Source organism: Oncorhynchus gorbuscha, linkage group LG03 (assembly GCF_021184085.1).
Source record: "Oncorhynchus gorbuscha isolate QuinsamMale2020 ecotype Even-year linkage group LG03, OgorEven_v1.0, whole genome shotgun sequence".
NCBI classification, from domain to species: domain Eukaryota; kingdom Metazoa; phylum Chordata; class Actinopteri; order Salmoniformes; family Salmonidae; genus Oncorhynchus; species Oncorhynchus gorbuscha.
This window is the reverse complement of record NC_060175.1, coordinates 45798839-45815983: the sequence shown is the minus strand read 5'-3', so window position 1 is coordinate 45815983 and position 17145 is coordinate 45798839. Positions and strand designations below refer to the sequence as shown.

General features: G+C 44.2%; 1 protein-coding gene across 1 annotated transcript in view; it reads left to right on the top strand.

Annotated features, from left to right (window-relative positions):
- LOC124031429 (succinate--CoA ligase [GDP-forming] subunit beta, mitochondrial-like) overlaps positions 1-16602 on the top strand; it is a 149012-nt gene extending 132410 nt beyond the window's left edge. The window contains exons 10-11 of the mRNA XM_046342652.1: positions 4667-4787; positions 15434-16602. Coding sequence (XP_046198608.1) covers positions 4667-4787; positions 15434-15549 — 237 coding nt within the window. The 3' untranslated portion in view covers positions 15550-16602. The remainder of the gene's footprint in view (positions 1-4666; positions 4788-15433) is intronic.
- The last annotated feature ends 543 nt before the right edge of the window (positions 16603-17145 follow it).

The following is a 17145-nucleotide window of genomic DNA, read 5'->3' as shown; positions in this document are numbered from 1 at the left end:
ACTGTGCTGTATGTACTGTATGTGCTCTGGCCCCCCAATGGTGGAACAAACTCCCTCACGACGCCAGGACAGCGGAGTCAATCACCACCTTCCGGAGACACCTGAAACCCCACCTCTTTAAGGAGTACCTAGGATAGGATAAGTAATCCCTCTCACCCCCCCCTTTAAGATTTAGATGCACTATTGTAAAGTGACTGTTCCACTGGATGTCATAAGGTGAATGCACCAATTTGTAAGTCGCTCTGGATAAGAGCGTCTGCTAAATGACTTAAATGTAAATGTAATAAATGTAATGTAAGTCGCTCTGGATAAGAGCGTCTGCTAAATGACTTAAATGTAATGTAAATGTAGTACAGTATATAAAGTCGTGGCCAAAAGTTTTGAGAACGACACAAATATTAATTTCCACAAAGTTTGCTACTTCAGTGTCTTTAGATATTTTTGTCAGATGTTACTATGGAATATTGAAGTATAATTACAAGCATTTCATAAGTGTCAAAGGCTTTTATTGACAGTTACATGAATTTGATGCAAAGAGTCAATATTTGCAGTGTTGACTCTTCTTTTTCAAGACCTCTGCAATCTGCCCTGGCATGCTGTCAATTAACTTCTGGGCCACATCCTGGCTGATGGCAGCCCATTCTCGCATAATCAATGCTTGGAGTTTGTCAGAGGTTATGGGTTTTTGTTTGTCCACCTGCCTCTTGAGGAGTGACCACAAGTTCTCAATGGGATTAAGGTCTGGGGAGTTTCCTGGCCATGGACAACAAAATATCAATGTAGGGTTAGGGTTAGGGTTAGGGTTAGGGTTAGCCACATAGTTGTCACTTTTGCCTTATGGCAAGGTGCTCCATCATGCTGGAAAAGGCATTGTTCATCACCAAACTGTTCCTGGATGGTTGGTAGAAGTTGCTCTCGGAGGATGTGTTGGTACTATTCTTTATTCATGGCTGTGTTCTTAGACAAAATTGTGGGTGAGCCCACTCCCTTGGCTGAGAAGCAACACCACACATGAATGGTGTCAGGATGCTTTACTGTTGGCATGACACAGGACTTATGGAAGCGCTCACCTCGTCTTTTCCCGACGACCAGCTTTTTTCCGGATGCCCCGAAACAATCGGAAAGGGGATTCATCAGAGAAAAGGACTTTACCCCAGTCCTCAGCAGTCCAATCCCTGTACCTTTTGCATAATATCCCTGATGTTTTAACTGGAGAGAAGTGACTTCTTTGCTGCCCTTCTTGACACCAGGCTAACCTCTAAAAGTATTCACCTCACTGTGCGTGCAGATGCACTCACACCTGCCTGCTGCCAATCCTGAGCAAGCTCTACTGGTGGTGCCCAGATCCCGCAGCTGAATCAACTTTAGGAGACGGTCCTGGCGCTTGCTGGACTTTCTTGGGCACCCTGAAACTCTCTTCACAACTATTGAACCCCTCTCCTTGAAGTTCTTGATGATCTGATAAATGGTTGATTTAGGTGCAATCCTACTGGCAGCAATATCCTTGCCTGTGAAGCCCTTTTTGCGCGTCAATGATGACGTCACGTGTTTCCTTGCAGGTAACCATATTTGACAGAGGAAGAACAATGATTCCAAGCACCACCCTCCTTTTGAAGCTTCCAGTATGTTATTTGATCTTAATCAGCATGACAGAGTGATCTCCAGCCTTGTCCTCGTCAACACTCACACCTGTGTTAATGAGAGAATCACTGACATGACGTCAGCTGGTCCTTTTGTGGCAGGACTGAAATGCAGTGGAAATGTTTTTTGGGGATTCAGTTCATTTGCATGGAAAAGAGGGACTTTGGAATTAATTGCAATTCATCTAATCACTTTTCATAACATTCTGGAGTATATGCTAATTGCCATCATACAAACTGAGGCAGCAGACTTTGAAAATTAATATTTGTGTCATTCTCAAAACGTTTTGCCATGACTGTAGGCCTGGCAAATATGAAGTACACATTCAGGTGAAAAATGTCTGTTGTGCAACACATTGGTGGTGGATATGTCACGTTACCCCCTCGCAGAATAAAGCTCATTGAAGCTTGAAGTGAATTAACATGTTGACAAAAGAGCTTTCTGAATGTGGAATTGTATTATCTTCATCCAGTTCATGAACACAGAGGATACCAGGAGCTTCGCTGTGTGTTTTAGACTTTTAAGTGCTCATGGTGGTGTCGTGTGACTGCAGGTGGTGTGCTTACCTAGTGTATCGCCTACCTAATGTATCGACTCTGTAACCCACAGCATTGCTTTTCAGCTTTCTATTCTGCCTCTGTGGTTAGTAACTGAGGGAGTCACAGTGGTCTGGTGTTTCATTGTTACTTCACTCAGTACGACGGCGGTTTTACAGTTTCTTTCGCCCACGCTTGGGGTCCTGAGATGTTCTGTGTGTAGCTGAACAATAGATATTTGGTTTGCAATCTCAACATTAGAATCAAGCTGTGATAACACTTTATTTTTTATTTAACCTTTATTTAACTAGGCAAGTAAGTTATGAACAAATTTTGATTTACAATGACAGCCTAACAAAAGGCAAAATGCTAGCATACATAAATCATGTCTGATGTATCATTTACTATACGTAGATGTCATAAAGAGACGCCTGAATGGTAAAAATGTGGTGCTACTCAATAGAGCCGGGATTGAAAAATGTACTGCTGATAGCAACAGAATAGGGCTTGTTGTACTGGGCTCCAGAACCAGTGTCTCTATTGCCCCCCAGTGGTGAGGAGACTGAATAGCAGGACATTCACCAGTTTGTCGCTGGATCGTTACCCAAGCAACCCTGAGTTGTGACCTGTCAATCAGCCCCTAGCGTTCATGGGAAACTTCAATCGCTCTGTGTGTTGCCAGAAACAGACAAAACCACAGGGTGAAGGTAAGATTGTGAGATGTGCTTGTCTTACTGAACACGATTTCTATTGTTGTGTTGTCACTATAAACCACACTGGGGAGCCACCAAAGTGGTTCACAAGTCAGATCATGGGCATTGATTAGGTTTGCTTGAGTGGCATTTTATAAGGTTATACGAGTGGGATATGTATGTTGATGCATAGATATACCCTTCCCAATGTGGTGTCCTCAGAGTATAGCTAGATCATCTAATGATCTACAGGGAGAGATCAATGGCAGGGCTAAGGTTCAGCAGAGAGCCTGGAGTATTGACAGATCTCACCCACCAGAAACCAGTGTCCCCACTCTGTCCGTCTCTCTCTCACACTCTTTCTCTCCCTAGCTCGCTGTATCTCTTCCTTTCTAGTGCTATCTCCTCTGTCTCTCTCTCCCTCCTCTGTGATTTTTGTCTGAATGTAATGCTGTGACTGGGCAGAAGCAGTGCCGGGATTAAACTAGTCTGTGCCTGGGGCGAGAGCTACCCAGGGCCAAGGGGAACACACACTCACACCCCCAGGCTGTGGAGGTAACATGGACCTTTAGAAAGGAACACTCAGGCCCTGCTTCAGATGTAACCTAGCAGGATGTAAGGCAGACAGTGGAACTGTTTTATATAACCAATGAAGCTGTCTTTCTCACACCAGCTCTCTCACTCACTCTGCCTCTCACTCACTGTAGATAGAATGTTTGGTGGAGAACTGTGTGTGTGTGTGTGTGTGTGTGTGTGTGTGTGTGTGTGTGTGTGTGTGTGTGTGTGTGTGTGTGTGTGTGTGTGTGTGTGTGTGTGTGTGTGTGTGTGTGTGTGTGTGTGTGTGTGTGTGTGTGTGTGTGTGTGTGTGTGTGTGTGTGTGTGTGTCTTTGTGACAGGGCTGTTATTGGTGATGGCGCTGTGTCTCTAATAGTGTGGTATCAGTCACAGATGACAGTAATGAACAACACAGCCACCTGAGGACTGCTTCTCCTTGGAGAATGACAGCTGCTCCACATTAATATGGCTGTCTGACACGCACACACGTACAGTGTTGTAGTGTGTCCTCAAAGAGGACATATACAATGGCGAAGATGCAACGTTCACTGCCTTAATGCACGAATAACAGATAACAAACGACAATGGAATTCTTCGTCAGTCTGTTTACATTACATTCATAACAGGGGTCACTATGGCAAACAGTCTTGCATTTGTTTGATACACACGCAGATCTCTAGATTTCAGCGATGTGGCCCTAAGAGATTGAACGTCCTGTTGCCCTTAGTCTATTGTATGAAGTATCACGGGCATCCCTAATATCTCTCTACACGCCCCTGATCCTGTTTCTCTGTGTGTAAACATCATTACCACACACACACGGTTCTCACACACACACCGCTCTCGTTCTTTCTCCATCTCTCTCACACACACACAGACAGACACACACGCCGTTCACACACGGCAGCGTTTACAGATGAGCAGAGATTATAAACAAACATGCAGGATTAATACTGTCTACTCACACTCAACTCTCTACACAACTGCCCAGGGTAATTACTGTGTTATGTGTTAGTGTAATCACCCTGCCTCGCCAGACCTCACACAGTCTGTCCTGGGTTTGACTGTTTTATTCTTTGCGTGCCCCTTTCACAGTACTGTATACATTTTTGGTACATCAATATGTGCAATACTGATTATTGGGGTCTGTACAGCTTAGAATAACAGTATAGTACTGTATAAATCTAAATGTTTCCTCCTTTAGGACTATATTAAAACCGTTTCCTGTTGTCTGTGCCACAGGTGGAAGCCATCCTGGTGAACATCTTCGGGGGCATCGTCAACTGTGCCATCATTGCCAACGGGATCACCAAGGCTTGCCGTGAGCTGGAGCTCAAAGTTCCCCTGGTTGTCAGGCTGGAAGGTGGGTACAGTACAGGTGGTGCTACAAGCACAACTCCACATCCTACCTACACACTGTTTGACTGTTCTACACACTACCACCCACGTGCTCTCTCTGTACTCGACTCCATATTTCTTTCACTACCTCTCCTCCACTCTTGTCACATGCATCACTTCCTGCATTTCTTGCACCTTCTCTCTCTCTTATTTTTGAATTCAGTGCAGTAAGCTACTCCCGTTTTAAGTAAGTTATTTTAGAACGACCTCTTTCTCATATGACAGTCCAGTGTGGTCCTCTTACTGGTGAGGAAGACTATCCATTTATCACGTGTGTCACGTTCAGCAGAGCTTGTTAGCGACGACGACCAGAATAACAATGGAGACGGCGTTGATTGGGTCGCCTCTCACCTGCCTATGCTAATAAGGCAGTAATGCCGTGCGTTACGGTGTGTCGCTATGACACCTGGGCGTTGCAGAGGGACCCAGCTGGTCATTAGGATAATTGGCAGGAAACAGCTGACTGGCCTTGTCCAGAGAAAGAGCAGGGGACTCTCTCCATTAGCTCACAGCACTCCATTTGTCTCTCACATCCCCATGCTTTTTAGGTCAGCACTACTCTTTCTGGGACACAACCAGGCCAGTTACATTAAGGTAAGTCTACAAATACTGTATGGGCAGTTTAGCATTCTTTGAAAATGAGGAAAGGACCAACTGTGTACGTATTGGCCATGCTAAAATGTAGACAAATACAGGTTACTTTTTGTTTTGGTGGAAAGTCTAGTAACTAGTGGCATTTACTATACAAACCCGGCTTCCTTTTGTTTGGACACAGTGCTAAGAGGCAGGTTATTGGGTTAAAGGTAAACTGCACTCTCCTAAACCGCGTGTGTTTCTTCCAGTGCAAAGTAAGAAGTGCAGCAGCCATTACTGAAGCTCAAATGAAAGTTGTCTTTTGGGTGTGGTTTAATGGTTTACTGTGGGTGTTTCTTGGGTGTGTCTTTGCCTTTCAATTACAGCAAGCAAACAACGGCAGTAACGTAATCTCACCCCATTCTGTACAAATGTGCGCAACCGCAACATTCATACGTGGCTACAAAGAAAACTAATGGGACTGTAGCGACTGTGTTGACTTCAACATCAGGGGTGTGAACTACGTTTCTATTCAAGCGTTGATCGACATGGTAATGGCTCTATAGTATTGGAGAAAAGGTGAAAAAACGGACCCTCCATTACATCTTGACGTGCCATGTCGTAATGTGCAGCACGCATAAAGCAACTATTTCTGTCTTCCAATCTCTCTCCACCAGGTGTAGCACTTCTCTCATCATTTAAAAACAAGAAATGGACAGTGACGGGGCTAAGGGGGATACATAGTCATTTTCTGCGTCATCATTGCATGCGATCATCATTCTCAAAGCCGCTGTTTACTTCTAAGATCACTTTGCACCGCCCTAAAAACCCGATTCAAATTCGACACAAACCTTCAAATAGGTAGTGAGAGACCGCCACACAAGATGGAGTTTTGTTTTGGTCACATGCAGCGTAAATATGGCCCAATGACACATTAAACTCTTTAAAGTGTTTTATTTACATTTGAGGCAATAAGATGATAAGTTGGACAGATCGAGTGAAAAAAAACAATTTTCCCACACGACATCTCTCCTTCTCACTATCACGCATTAGTTTCACTTCCCCACCTGACATTTTGAAAAAGACCTGACGGGGCTCATTGTCTTGTTGAATTATGCAGAAACGGGCAGCGTGGGGTCATGTATTGATTCTGTTGGAAAGGGGAGAAATTGTGCTTTACAATGGTATTGACATTACAGTTGATCTGGAAGTATTGTGTTTTTGGGGCGCTAAAATAAGGACACTTGTACGGACCAAGGCGGTGTACGAATTTACGTGAGTTTACGTTAGTGAGTAGCTTAGTAACAATGAGGTAAGCTAAGCTAGCTCTGCTAAGGAGAGAGGTTTTGAAGTTGAGAACTTCCCCCTCCTGACTGACTCTCCATCTCAAGGTGATCTGCTAATTCAGTTCTGCTCTGTGTCGTTCAAAGCCTGCGCTGACCTTGTTTAGCCAACCCGACAGCAGCTAGTGAGCATAGCTTGGGGATAGCTACAGCTGGCTAGTATATCTAGCTAGCTGATATTTAGCATGGACTGTCTTCAGTCAGCTCAGCTGTCCAACAACACAATATTCTATAACTGGCTAGTTTGATCTCATCTCTTTGTTCTCTGTTAGATCTTTCCCGGGGGACAAATGCCAGAATGAATATCCCTACAGGTGTAGGTTACATGTGAACATTGTACAAATGTTATCGCCCAGCTTGAGTGTAGATACATTTACCAACAAAAAATCAGTGGGTGTGTTTGCTGTAAATAGGCTATCATATTGATTTGCTTATGGACTGTATACCTACACTTTACCTAGCAAATGAAAATACATTGTGTAGAGTACAACCACAGATAGAACAAGGCGCATACACACCTTTGGTAGAACTTCAGCTGTCCAATGCTTAGCATGATTCCATTCTATTTCTATGGTCTATGTTAAATATGTGGCTGTCTAACACACACTGACATGTACAGCTCTCTGTCTGTCTAACCACACTGACCTGTACAGCTCTCTGTCTGTCTAATCACACTGACCTGTACAGCTCTCTGTCTGTCTAACCACACTGACCTGTACAGCTCTCTGTCTGTCTAACCACACTGACCTGTACAGCTCTCTGTCTGTCTAACCACACTGACCTGTACAGCTCTCTGTCTGTCTAACCACACTGACCTGTACAGCTCTCTGTCTGTCTAACCACACTGACCTGTACAGCTCTCTGTCTGTCTAACCACACTGACCTGTACAGCTCTCTGTCTGTCTAACCACACTGACCTGTACAGCTCTCTGTCTGTCTAACCACACTGACCTGTACAGCTCTCTGGGTGAGGTTCTGTCTTCAAGTCTCCAGTGGGGTGATGAAGTCACTTCTATCTATGTAATGTATTACAGGTTATGGACAGGTGCAGTCAGGTGGAAGGAGGGGTGGAGTGTATCACACTTCATCCTGGATATGACAGAGTTTGCCTCAATCCATGGGTCCAGTAAGCAGAGTTCAATAAATACAGCTCCGTGAGATGCAGGAAGATGGCACTCTTCTCATACCGCTCTGTAGCTACTGACCAAGTTTCCTTCAGGAGTAATATGAGATGAGTGCCATTTCTGAACGTACACAATGTACAAAACATTAAGGACACCTTCCTAATATTGAGTTGCACCCCTACTTTTGCCCTGAAACAGCCTCAATTCGTCAAGGCATGGACGCAAGGTGTCGAAAGCATTTCGCAGGGATGCTGGCCCGTGTTGACTTCAAAGCTTCCCACAGTTGTGTCAAGTTGGCTGGATGTTCTTTGCATGGTGGACCATTCTTGGTACACACGGGAAACTGTTGAGTATGAAAACCCCAGCAGCATTTCAGTTTTTGACACACACCGGTGGCTGGGCACCTACCATACCCCTTTCAAAGGCACTTCAACTTGTTTTATCACTCTGAATGGTACACATACACAATCCATGTCTCAAAACTTAAAAATCCTTCTTTAACCGGTCTCCTCCCCTTTGTCTACACTGATTTTAAGTGGATTTAACAAGTGACATCAATAAGGGATCACAGCTTTCACCTGGTAAGTCTTTGTCATGGAAAGAGCAGGTGTCCTTAATGTTTTGTGAACTCAGTATATGAGTTCCATGTAGATTAAACCATCCTTCACATAATACTATAGAAGCAGTGTTCTGCTGATATAACAATGTGCAAATATTACACTTGTCTCATCTCCAATGACGTGGATGTCGATTAAGGCAGCCCGACGCACCTCTGATTCAGACAGGTTGGGTTAAATGAGGAAGACACATTTCAGTTCAATGCATTCAGTTGTACAATTGACTAAGTATCCTCCTTTCCCTTTCTATTGTCATTCACAGCCAATTTCAGAATCTGTACCAATTAGCATGTTGCCTGTTGGTACATGTTAGTCGTCATCCCTTCGTATGGTGTCCCATATAATACACATCCCCCCCACCATTCAATTCAATAATAACGAAAGATGATGAAAAGTAATAGATGCGTCTTGTGTAATTGTTGTGCAGTGCAAGGTCTCTCCCAGTTCAGACATCTGCATCAACCTGTTTTTTTAGTCAGGGGACTCCATGACAATCTCTCCTGTCCCCCATCTGTAGAAAAACAAGGTAGAGTTGATACAGCACTGATTACATTGTCAATGATTATAAGGTGCATTCCAAGACAGACCCGTCATAGTATTCTGACCTAGGACCAGATCAAATGCGACCGACCTGACGTGTGCCTGGTCACGTACTGCCTGATATGGTGGGGGGGAGGGTTCCACAACACTGCTGAACAACAAATCCACCAGGTTTTGGAAGTAGCCTGTGAATTAAATTAAATATCATCACTCAATAAACGTATATCTCTAGTTTGGAAGTAATTCTACTAATAAACTAAGTACAGACTAGATTCAGGCTGTGATGCTGATGCCGTTACTATGCAACCAGCTGTGTAACATGACGTTGCTGAATGCTTATAGACACTCAGACTAGACAAGTACCACCCTTCATTTATTTATTTTGCCCAACAATATACACAATATACTTTCATGAGAACAGGCATGTTGCACTAGTAGCAGACGAAGCCCCCGAATGGTAGCTAGCTATTTCTAACGTTGCCTTTGATCATGACTCCAAGTTCCATCACAGTAAAGGCAGAATACCACCAGGGACTGAGTTATCGAGAGCATGTGCTAACCCTAACAACATGCCGGTTCTCATAAAATAGGCTAGCTACCTAACTTGCATAACTAGCGTTAGTTAGCAGGGATCTTCTTAGCTAGCAAGTTTGAGTTGAAACATTATTGATAGCAAGCTGTCTAACGTTACATCCTATCAAACCTTATCGTCAGGTGCAATGTTAGTTAGGCAAGTCTTCCTTTCTATGACATTACACATTAGGGAGAGGCTATGTACATTACAGTATCATAGCTAGCTAGTCACCACACACCAGTCACAGCGATCATGTTGTACATTTGTATGTAATCCATTCCTTGCCATCTTGTACAATATTGTTCAATGTTTTAGAAGTTTGCACCAACTTTCTGGAAGCCCATTTTCACTCCTATGCCGAGCAAGTGTGCATGCATTGCAGACGTGACAACATGTCCACAACACATGACAGTTGGGACGGACAACACCTTGTTGTCTCTGGGCAGTTGGACATCATTGGCACAAGTGTGCATGCATTGCAGACGTGACAACATGTCCACAACACATGACAGTTGGGACGGACAACACCTTGTTGTCTCTGGGCAGTTGGACATCATTGGCACAAGTGTGCATGCATTGCAGACGTGACAACATGTCCACAACACATGACAGTTGGGACGGACAACACCTTGTTGTCTCTGGGCAGTTGGACATCATTGGCACAAGTGTGCATGCATTGCAGACGTGACAACATGTCCACAACACATGACAGTTGGGACGGACAACACCTTGTTGTCTCTGGGCAGTTGGACATCATTGGCACAAGTGGGCATGTATTTAATTTATACCAAATCCATCAATACCCGTCATGACGCACTCACTTCCAGATCTCGTTTTGGACGAGACTGACTTTATGACCAAAATTATCCTACACTATGTAGTCAATTCTGATACTGCAATTATATTTCTGGCTCATCAATGAGACACAGGCCGTTATAACCAGATACGTTGGTTCTAAGGGGCAGTTCCCCTTTAAAATCAATAGATGGGGTTGAATTTCCTGAATGGAGGAAGCAACATTCCGTTTGACCACACACACATACATGTGTTTTTGTGTTCACTCTGCCAATATGTTTTCCTGGAAGACACAAGAATAGAAAATTTCATTGCCGGTTTCACTTTTCACAAACGTGCAACAAATGGCCCCTGGCTCTCAAATTGGGGTCTGGCTCAGAAGGTCATGATGACCATTGGGTAGAAACAGAGCCCTGATGGGTTTTAATCCTTGGTTTAGCTGTGGTCATTACAGCTGGGGCATCAAAAAGAGGGATTGGTTAGAGTCAATCGGCTGTGCTGACCACAGACCCCATAATGGCAGGCAGCTCTTCAACAGGATCAGGCGGGATTAACTCCACCACTTTTAATTGGCAAGCCTTTTCTCTGCCTGCCTCCTTTTGGCACAGGTGGGGGTTGGCTGTGTTCTGAATTCTCTATTGAGGGCTGAGTGGCACAAGGTGTGGAGTTAGGTTGATGCCAGTGGTTGTTGTATGAATAGACAGGCTTTCATTAATTGGTCATTTAGTTTATTGATGGACACTGCCGATTTACCTGGTTGTCAAGCTCACCAATTCCGGTAGCCATACCTGATGTACAGTGCTTTCTGAAAGTATTCCCTAATCAATCCACACACAATACCCCATAATGACAAAGAGAAAAGTTTGTTTGTTTTTTGTGCATTTTTGCAAATTGGTTAAAAATACAAAACAGAAATACCTTATTTACATAAGTATTCAGACCCTTTGCTATGAGACTCGAAATTGAGTTCAGGTGCATCCTGTTTCCATTGATCATCCTTGAGATGTTTCTACAACTTGATTGGAGTCCACATGTGGTAAATTCAATTGATTAAACATGATTTGGAAAGGCACCCACCTGTCCCACAGTTGACAGCGCATGTCAGAGCAAAAACCAAGCCATGAGGTTGAAGGAATTGTCCGTAGAGCTTTGTGTCGAGGCACAGATCTGCGTAAGGGTACCAAAACATTTCTGCAGCATTGAAGGTCCCCAGGTAGCCTAGTAGTTAGAGCGTTGGACTAGTAACCGAAAGTTTGCAAGATCGAATTCCCGAGCTGACAAGGTAAAAATCTGTCGTTCTGCCCCTGAACAAGGCAGTTAACCCACTTTTCCTAGGCAGTCATTGAAAATAAGAATTTGTTCTTAACTGACTTGCCTGGTTAAATAAAAAACACAGTGGCCTCCATAATCCTTAAATGGAAGAAGTTTGGAACCATCAAGACTTCCTAGAGCTGGCCGCCCGGCCAAACTGAGCAATCGGGGGAAGAGCCTTGGTCAAGTAGGTGACCAAGAACCTGATGGTCACTCTGACAGAGCTCCAGAGTTCCTCTGTGGAGATGGGAGAACCTTCCAGAAGGACAACCATCTCTACAGCACATCAATCATGCCTTTATGGTCGAGTGGCCAGACGGAAGCCACTCCTCAGTAAAACGCAGATGACAGCCCGCTAGGCAAGTCGGTTAAGAACAAATACGGCCTGCCCGGACAAACTCTAACCCGGGAGACGCTGGGCCAATTGTGCGTTGTCTTATGGGACTCCCAATCACGGCCGGTTGTGATACAGCCTGGAATCGAACGAGGGTCTGTAGTGATGCCTCTAGCATTGAGATGCAGTGCCTTAGACCGCTGCGCCACTCGGGAGCCCCGACAACGACCCTAAGCACACAGCCAAGACCACACAGGAGTGATGTTGGGTAGAGTCTGTGAATGTCCTTGAGTGAGGACTTGAACCCGATCAAACATCTCTGGAGAGACCTGACAATAGCTGTGCAGCGACACTCCCCATCCAACCTGACAGAGCTTGAGAGTATCTGCAGAGAAGAATGGGAGAAACTCCACAAATATAAGTGTGCCAAGCTTGTAGCGTCATAGCCAAGATGACTCGAGGCTGTAATCGCTGCCAAAGGTACTTCAATAAATTACTAAGTAAAGGGTCTGTAATTGTGATATTTCAATTTAAAATGTTTGCTAAAATGTATAACTTGTTGCTTTGTCAATATGGGCTATTTTGTGTAGATGGTGAGGGGGAAAAAACATTTAATCCATTTTAGAATAAAGCTGTAACGAATATACACACAAACACACACACTAAATTTAAGGTACTCGATGAGGAACTACTGCGTACTCCTTGAGACTCTGACCTCAGTGTTTATGTTATGTGTCTGTGTGTATGCATGAGTCTGTGTGTGTGAATACAATTCCCCTTATACTCACCACAGGGTCTAGTGAAAAAGTGACTATTCCCTTCAAGCCATTACCATTGCTATTGATTTACACAGCCATTATGTTGCTGCCTGCCTGTCTATCTGTCTGTCTGGGCATGGAGGCCAGTCTCCTTAAATGGATACTGGGGGGATATAGCCGTTTTCCAATGTAATTAAAAAAGGACTAGTGGTCCTGCTGAGGTCGAAATGGCTCCGTCAGTCCTGACAATGTCATTATATCTTAAATAGAACCATCTACTGCCATCTAGCTACAGACACACACACACACACACACACACACACACACTCACAGACACACCAGCATGCCTGTCATATGCTCATTACCACAAATATAAACTCTCACTCGCTTCTCTCTTTATCGCTCTAGCACACGCTCCGTCAGACACTCAAACATGCACACTTAGGGAAGGAACTATAGCCTCTGAGTAACTAGAATTTGAGTGTGACATAAAGAGAGCAGGGTGCCCTCCCTCCTCCAGTTCCCAGACTGTGGCAGTGTAGTCCTCTCAGCCGGACAGTCCTCTAGGGTACAATAGGCTCCCGCTACAGCCTGATTTAGGAGAATTATCATAATCAGATGAAAAATCATGCAGGGCTGGCTGGGGCTGGGTCTCATGGTGCTCCTGGTGCCAGTGTAGCTCCTGCTCTGTCCCAGTGCCATGTTTAGAGCCCCATACTACAGCCACAGGAGGGAGGCTTGACAGCCCAGACATCCCAGCTGAAGGTCCTGGACAGGGCCAGTCCTCATCGCACAAACTGCATTGACACACTATTTGTACTGTGTATGGGAGGATGCATTGACCATGTATGTTCTTTTAGTACACTGTTGCATAGAGCAAACAGTTATTTATTCCACACAGTAGAACTCATTCCATTCTGTAGGCTATTTCTATCTGTAACATTGTGAATGTTCCTTCCTGCTGAAAGATTACTGAAATTGTATATAGTGTGTCTCTTCTTAAAGGAACAGGTCTCTCCTGGTATTTCCTCTAGGCCAGGCTGTGAGTAGGTCTTCGGCAGCACCTACTGGCTGTAGGTGAAACCACACTACCTGTACAGTGTCAGTAGCCTGGGCTGCTGCTGTAGACAGACACTGCTCCCTGCTGCTCACTCCGGAACTGCACTCTTTCCACACCCCTCTGCAGTCACACAGTGGCACTGAAACACACAAACACTGTGAACCTCATACCCCTATGTATGGTGAGATTCTTAGAAAGTGTCTGTTGGTGTCCGATCTAGGAATTAGTTCTAGGAATCCAGACAGAGCCAGCAAGTATATTCCCTTATACCGTATCTATGTCTATTTCTTTCCATATAGCAGCACAGTGTGAAGACCTATATAAAGATTCAAAGGAATGTTTCTTGTCTCAGATTGTATTTGTTAACCGGCTGACAACCTTGAATTTGACATTTTAGTAATTTAGCAGACGCTCTTATCCAGAGCGACTTACAGGAGCAATTAGGGTTAAGTGTCTTGCTCAAAAGGCTAGGCTACCTGCCCCGTTCATGGCCTCCACAGAAATATGATCCCTGTGATTCGTCAATCTAAATGAAGTTGATAGGACAGTGCATTGAGCCTCTGAGTGAAAGCAGTGCCCTTTGAGATGAAGATCTAACAGAGGACGGAGGATAATATGGTACAATTTATTGTTCGTAAAGTACTTTAGATACCCTATTTGCTGTGTGTCTGCCCATGGCCCTCCCCTCCTCTACTTAGATCACACAATTGATTGTTTTGTGCAGAAGTCAAGAAACATGTTTAGAATGACGTGTTATCTCACTGGACAAAAGTGCTGAAATATTAGGAGTTAAGTGGCGGCGGTAATATAATTCCCGCTTCTATTGATTAGACAGCCAAGCTCCTGAGATTGCACACATCATGCAATCTTAATTACACACCAGCCAGGAGAGCCGAGCCAACGCGTGGACACACACACGCACACTGTAGTAATGTGGAACACCTGCGTTATGTAAATTCCCTCCTCCCTGCTGTACCGTTCTCACCTGTGAAATCAGTGAACACCACATAAACAGCTGGTCTCTTTCTATTATTTGGCTTTTTCTAGGCTTTTTTTCTCTAGGCTTTTTTTCAAAGGGTAAGCTCTCTCTTTCGCTTCTCTTTTCTCTATCATTGCTTTGTTGGTTAACCAGTGTAGACCCCAAGGTTATAGTGACTCAGGGTGTGTCTGCATGGTTAGAGCTTCACTGGGATATGATCAGATCAGCCGAGACCCCACCAGCTGCCTGTCTCCCCCACACACACACACACACACACACACACACACACACACACACACACACACACTGCAGCCAATGGAAGACAGTACACGCCCGCTGCCCTTTTCAAGACCAGTGGCTTTCACACTCTTTCACAGACAGTGTTGTATTTTACCAATAAATGATGCCATGCACCCTTCTTTGGTGCATCTGTCATTGGGTTCAGTTAATTTCTCCTGTGTTCTGTGTAGTTTGTTCTTTTTAGTCAGTTTGGTGAGATGCATCTTTCTACGTCATAGGCTATTCACTGTGTGTGTGTGTGTGTGTGTGTGTGTGTGTGTGTGTGTGTGTGTGTGTGTGTGTGTGTGTGTGTGTGTGTTCTAGGGACCAATGTGCAGGAGGCCAAGAGGATCCTGTCAGAGAGTGGACTGCCCATTGTAGCCGCCAACGACCTGGAAGACGCAGCCAAGAAAGCTGTGGCTGCCATTGCCAAGAAGTAGTGGTCCTCAAGCCTTCCATAATCCTGACCTGCCCTCCATAATCCTGACCAGCCCTTTCGTTCTGAGCAACCTGTTCCCCCTCCTCAGTCCATCCAAAACCACAGGGCAGGTACACCAACCCTTCATCGATCCTTTCACCTTCCTGTCTTATCATGATTAACTGCAATATTTATGTTGGTGCTCCATTAGGAAATGACTTGGCATCCCGACTCTTTAATTGTGCATTCCATTTTGATAGGCTGAGAAACCTAACTGTGTTTCTCCAGCTATATGATTACCTATTCATAGACTGAAGCATACAATGGCATTATTGTTTTATCAAAACATATAACACAAAATGATAGACATTGACTTAATAAACTAAATGGCAGGTTCCAGACTGCATTTTCATATGCCATTACCATCACTGTGAAATCATTAGAAAACTAGAACTTTATTCAGGAAATGCTCTGTGGTGTGTAGCTAACGTGGTACACCTGGAGAATTAGAAATCAGCATTTGATGTGTTTTGTTTGTGTTATCTTTGAGTTGTAGTAGGTGACCTCACGGGTTTGCCTTGGTTGAAGTCCAGTTTATTGATGCCTTAATCAGAGCTCCTTGGTATGTGAAATCGCAACACACGGGTCACTCTAAATCTCAGACTACATGATGAGTGTTGAAGGCATTCCACATGGATGTTGACTCCAATGCTTCCCACAGTTGTGCCAAGTTGACTGGATGTCCTTTCGCTGGTGAACCATTCTTGATACACATGGGAAACACTGTTTTTTTTTGTTTACATGATTCCATATGTGTTATTTCATAGTTTTGATGTTATTCTACAATGTAGAAAATAGTCAAAATAAAGAAAACCTTGAATGAGTAGGTGTGTCCAAACTTTTGACTGGTACTGTACCTTTTGATCATTCATCTGTGCCAACTTCACGAGGCCAACCAGCCAACACCATTGTAATTTCCTTTTTATAACCATGAATGTTTGTCGACCCATTGAGATTAGGTCAACTGCACAGTATGACTCATTTGAGAGCTTAATGAAGGTGACTATTTCATAAATTGTGTCTGTGTGGATTTATTATGTGCTGTGTGTTGTTAATCTGGTTTCAGTTTTTTACATAGTTGTCATGTACACCTATTTGTGTGTCTTACCGCCTTGGTGGAGACTGAACCTGACGACTGGATACATTTCAAATCCAAAGCTTTTAATAAAGCTGTGAGTACATATATTCAGTCTAAAGCTCTTCTAATAAATCTCAATGTGTCCTAGGAGGAGAGGACTGTCCTTCATGGGCCAGAGTGGAGTGAGCTGTAAAGAAAGTGAGGGAGAGATTAATGCTATCCCTGTCAGACAGATTGATGGATCATCTGTCACAATATCAAAGAGGACAACCACACCCACCAGATCAATTGCCACCTCCATGTGAGTCACACCAAGACTGTAGACCCGGAATACAGTTTTTCTCATACATAGAGAAGAATTGAATAAAATGCCGCTCCCACAAGCTTTATACATATTCTCACACTCTCGCTCACTTTTTCTCACACGCCCGTTAGGCAGCGGCCTACAGCGGCAGATTAACGAGGGCAGCATTTCCCGAG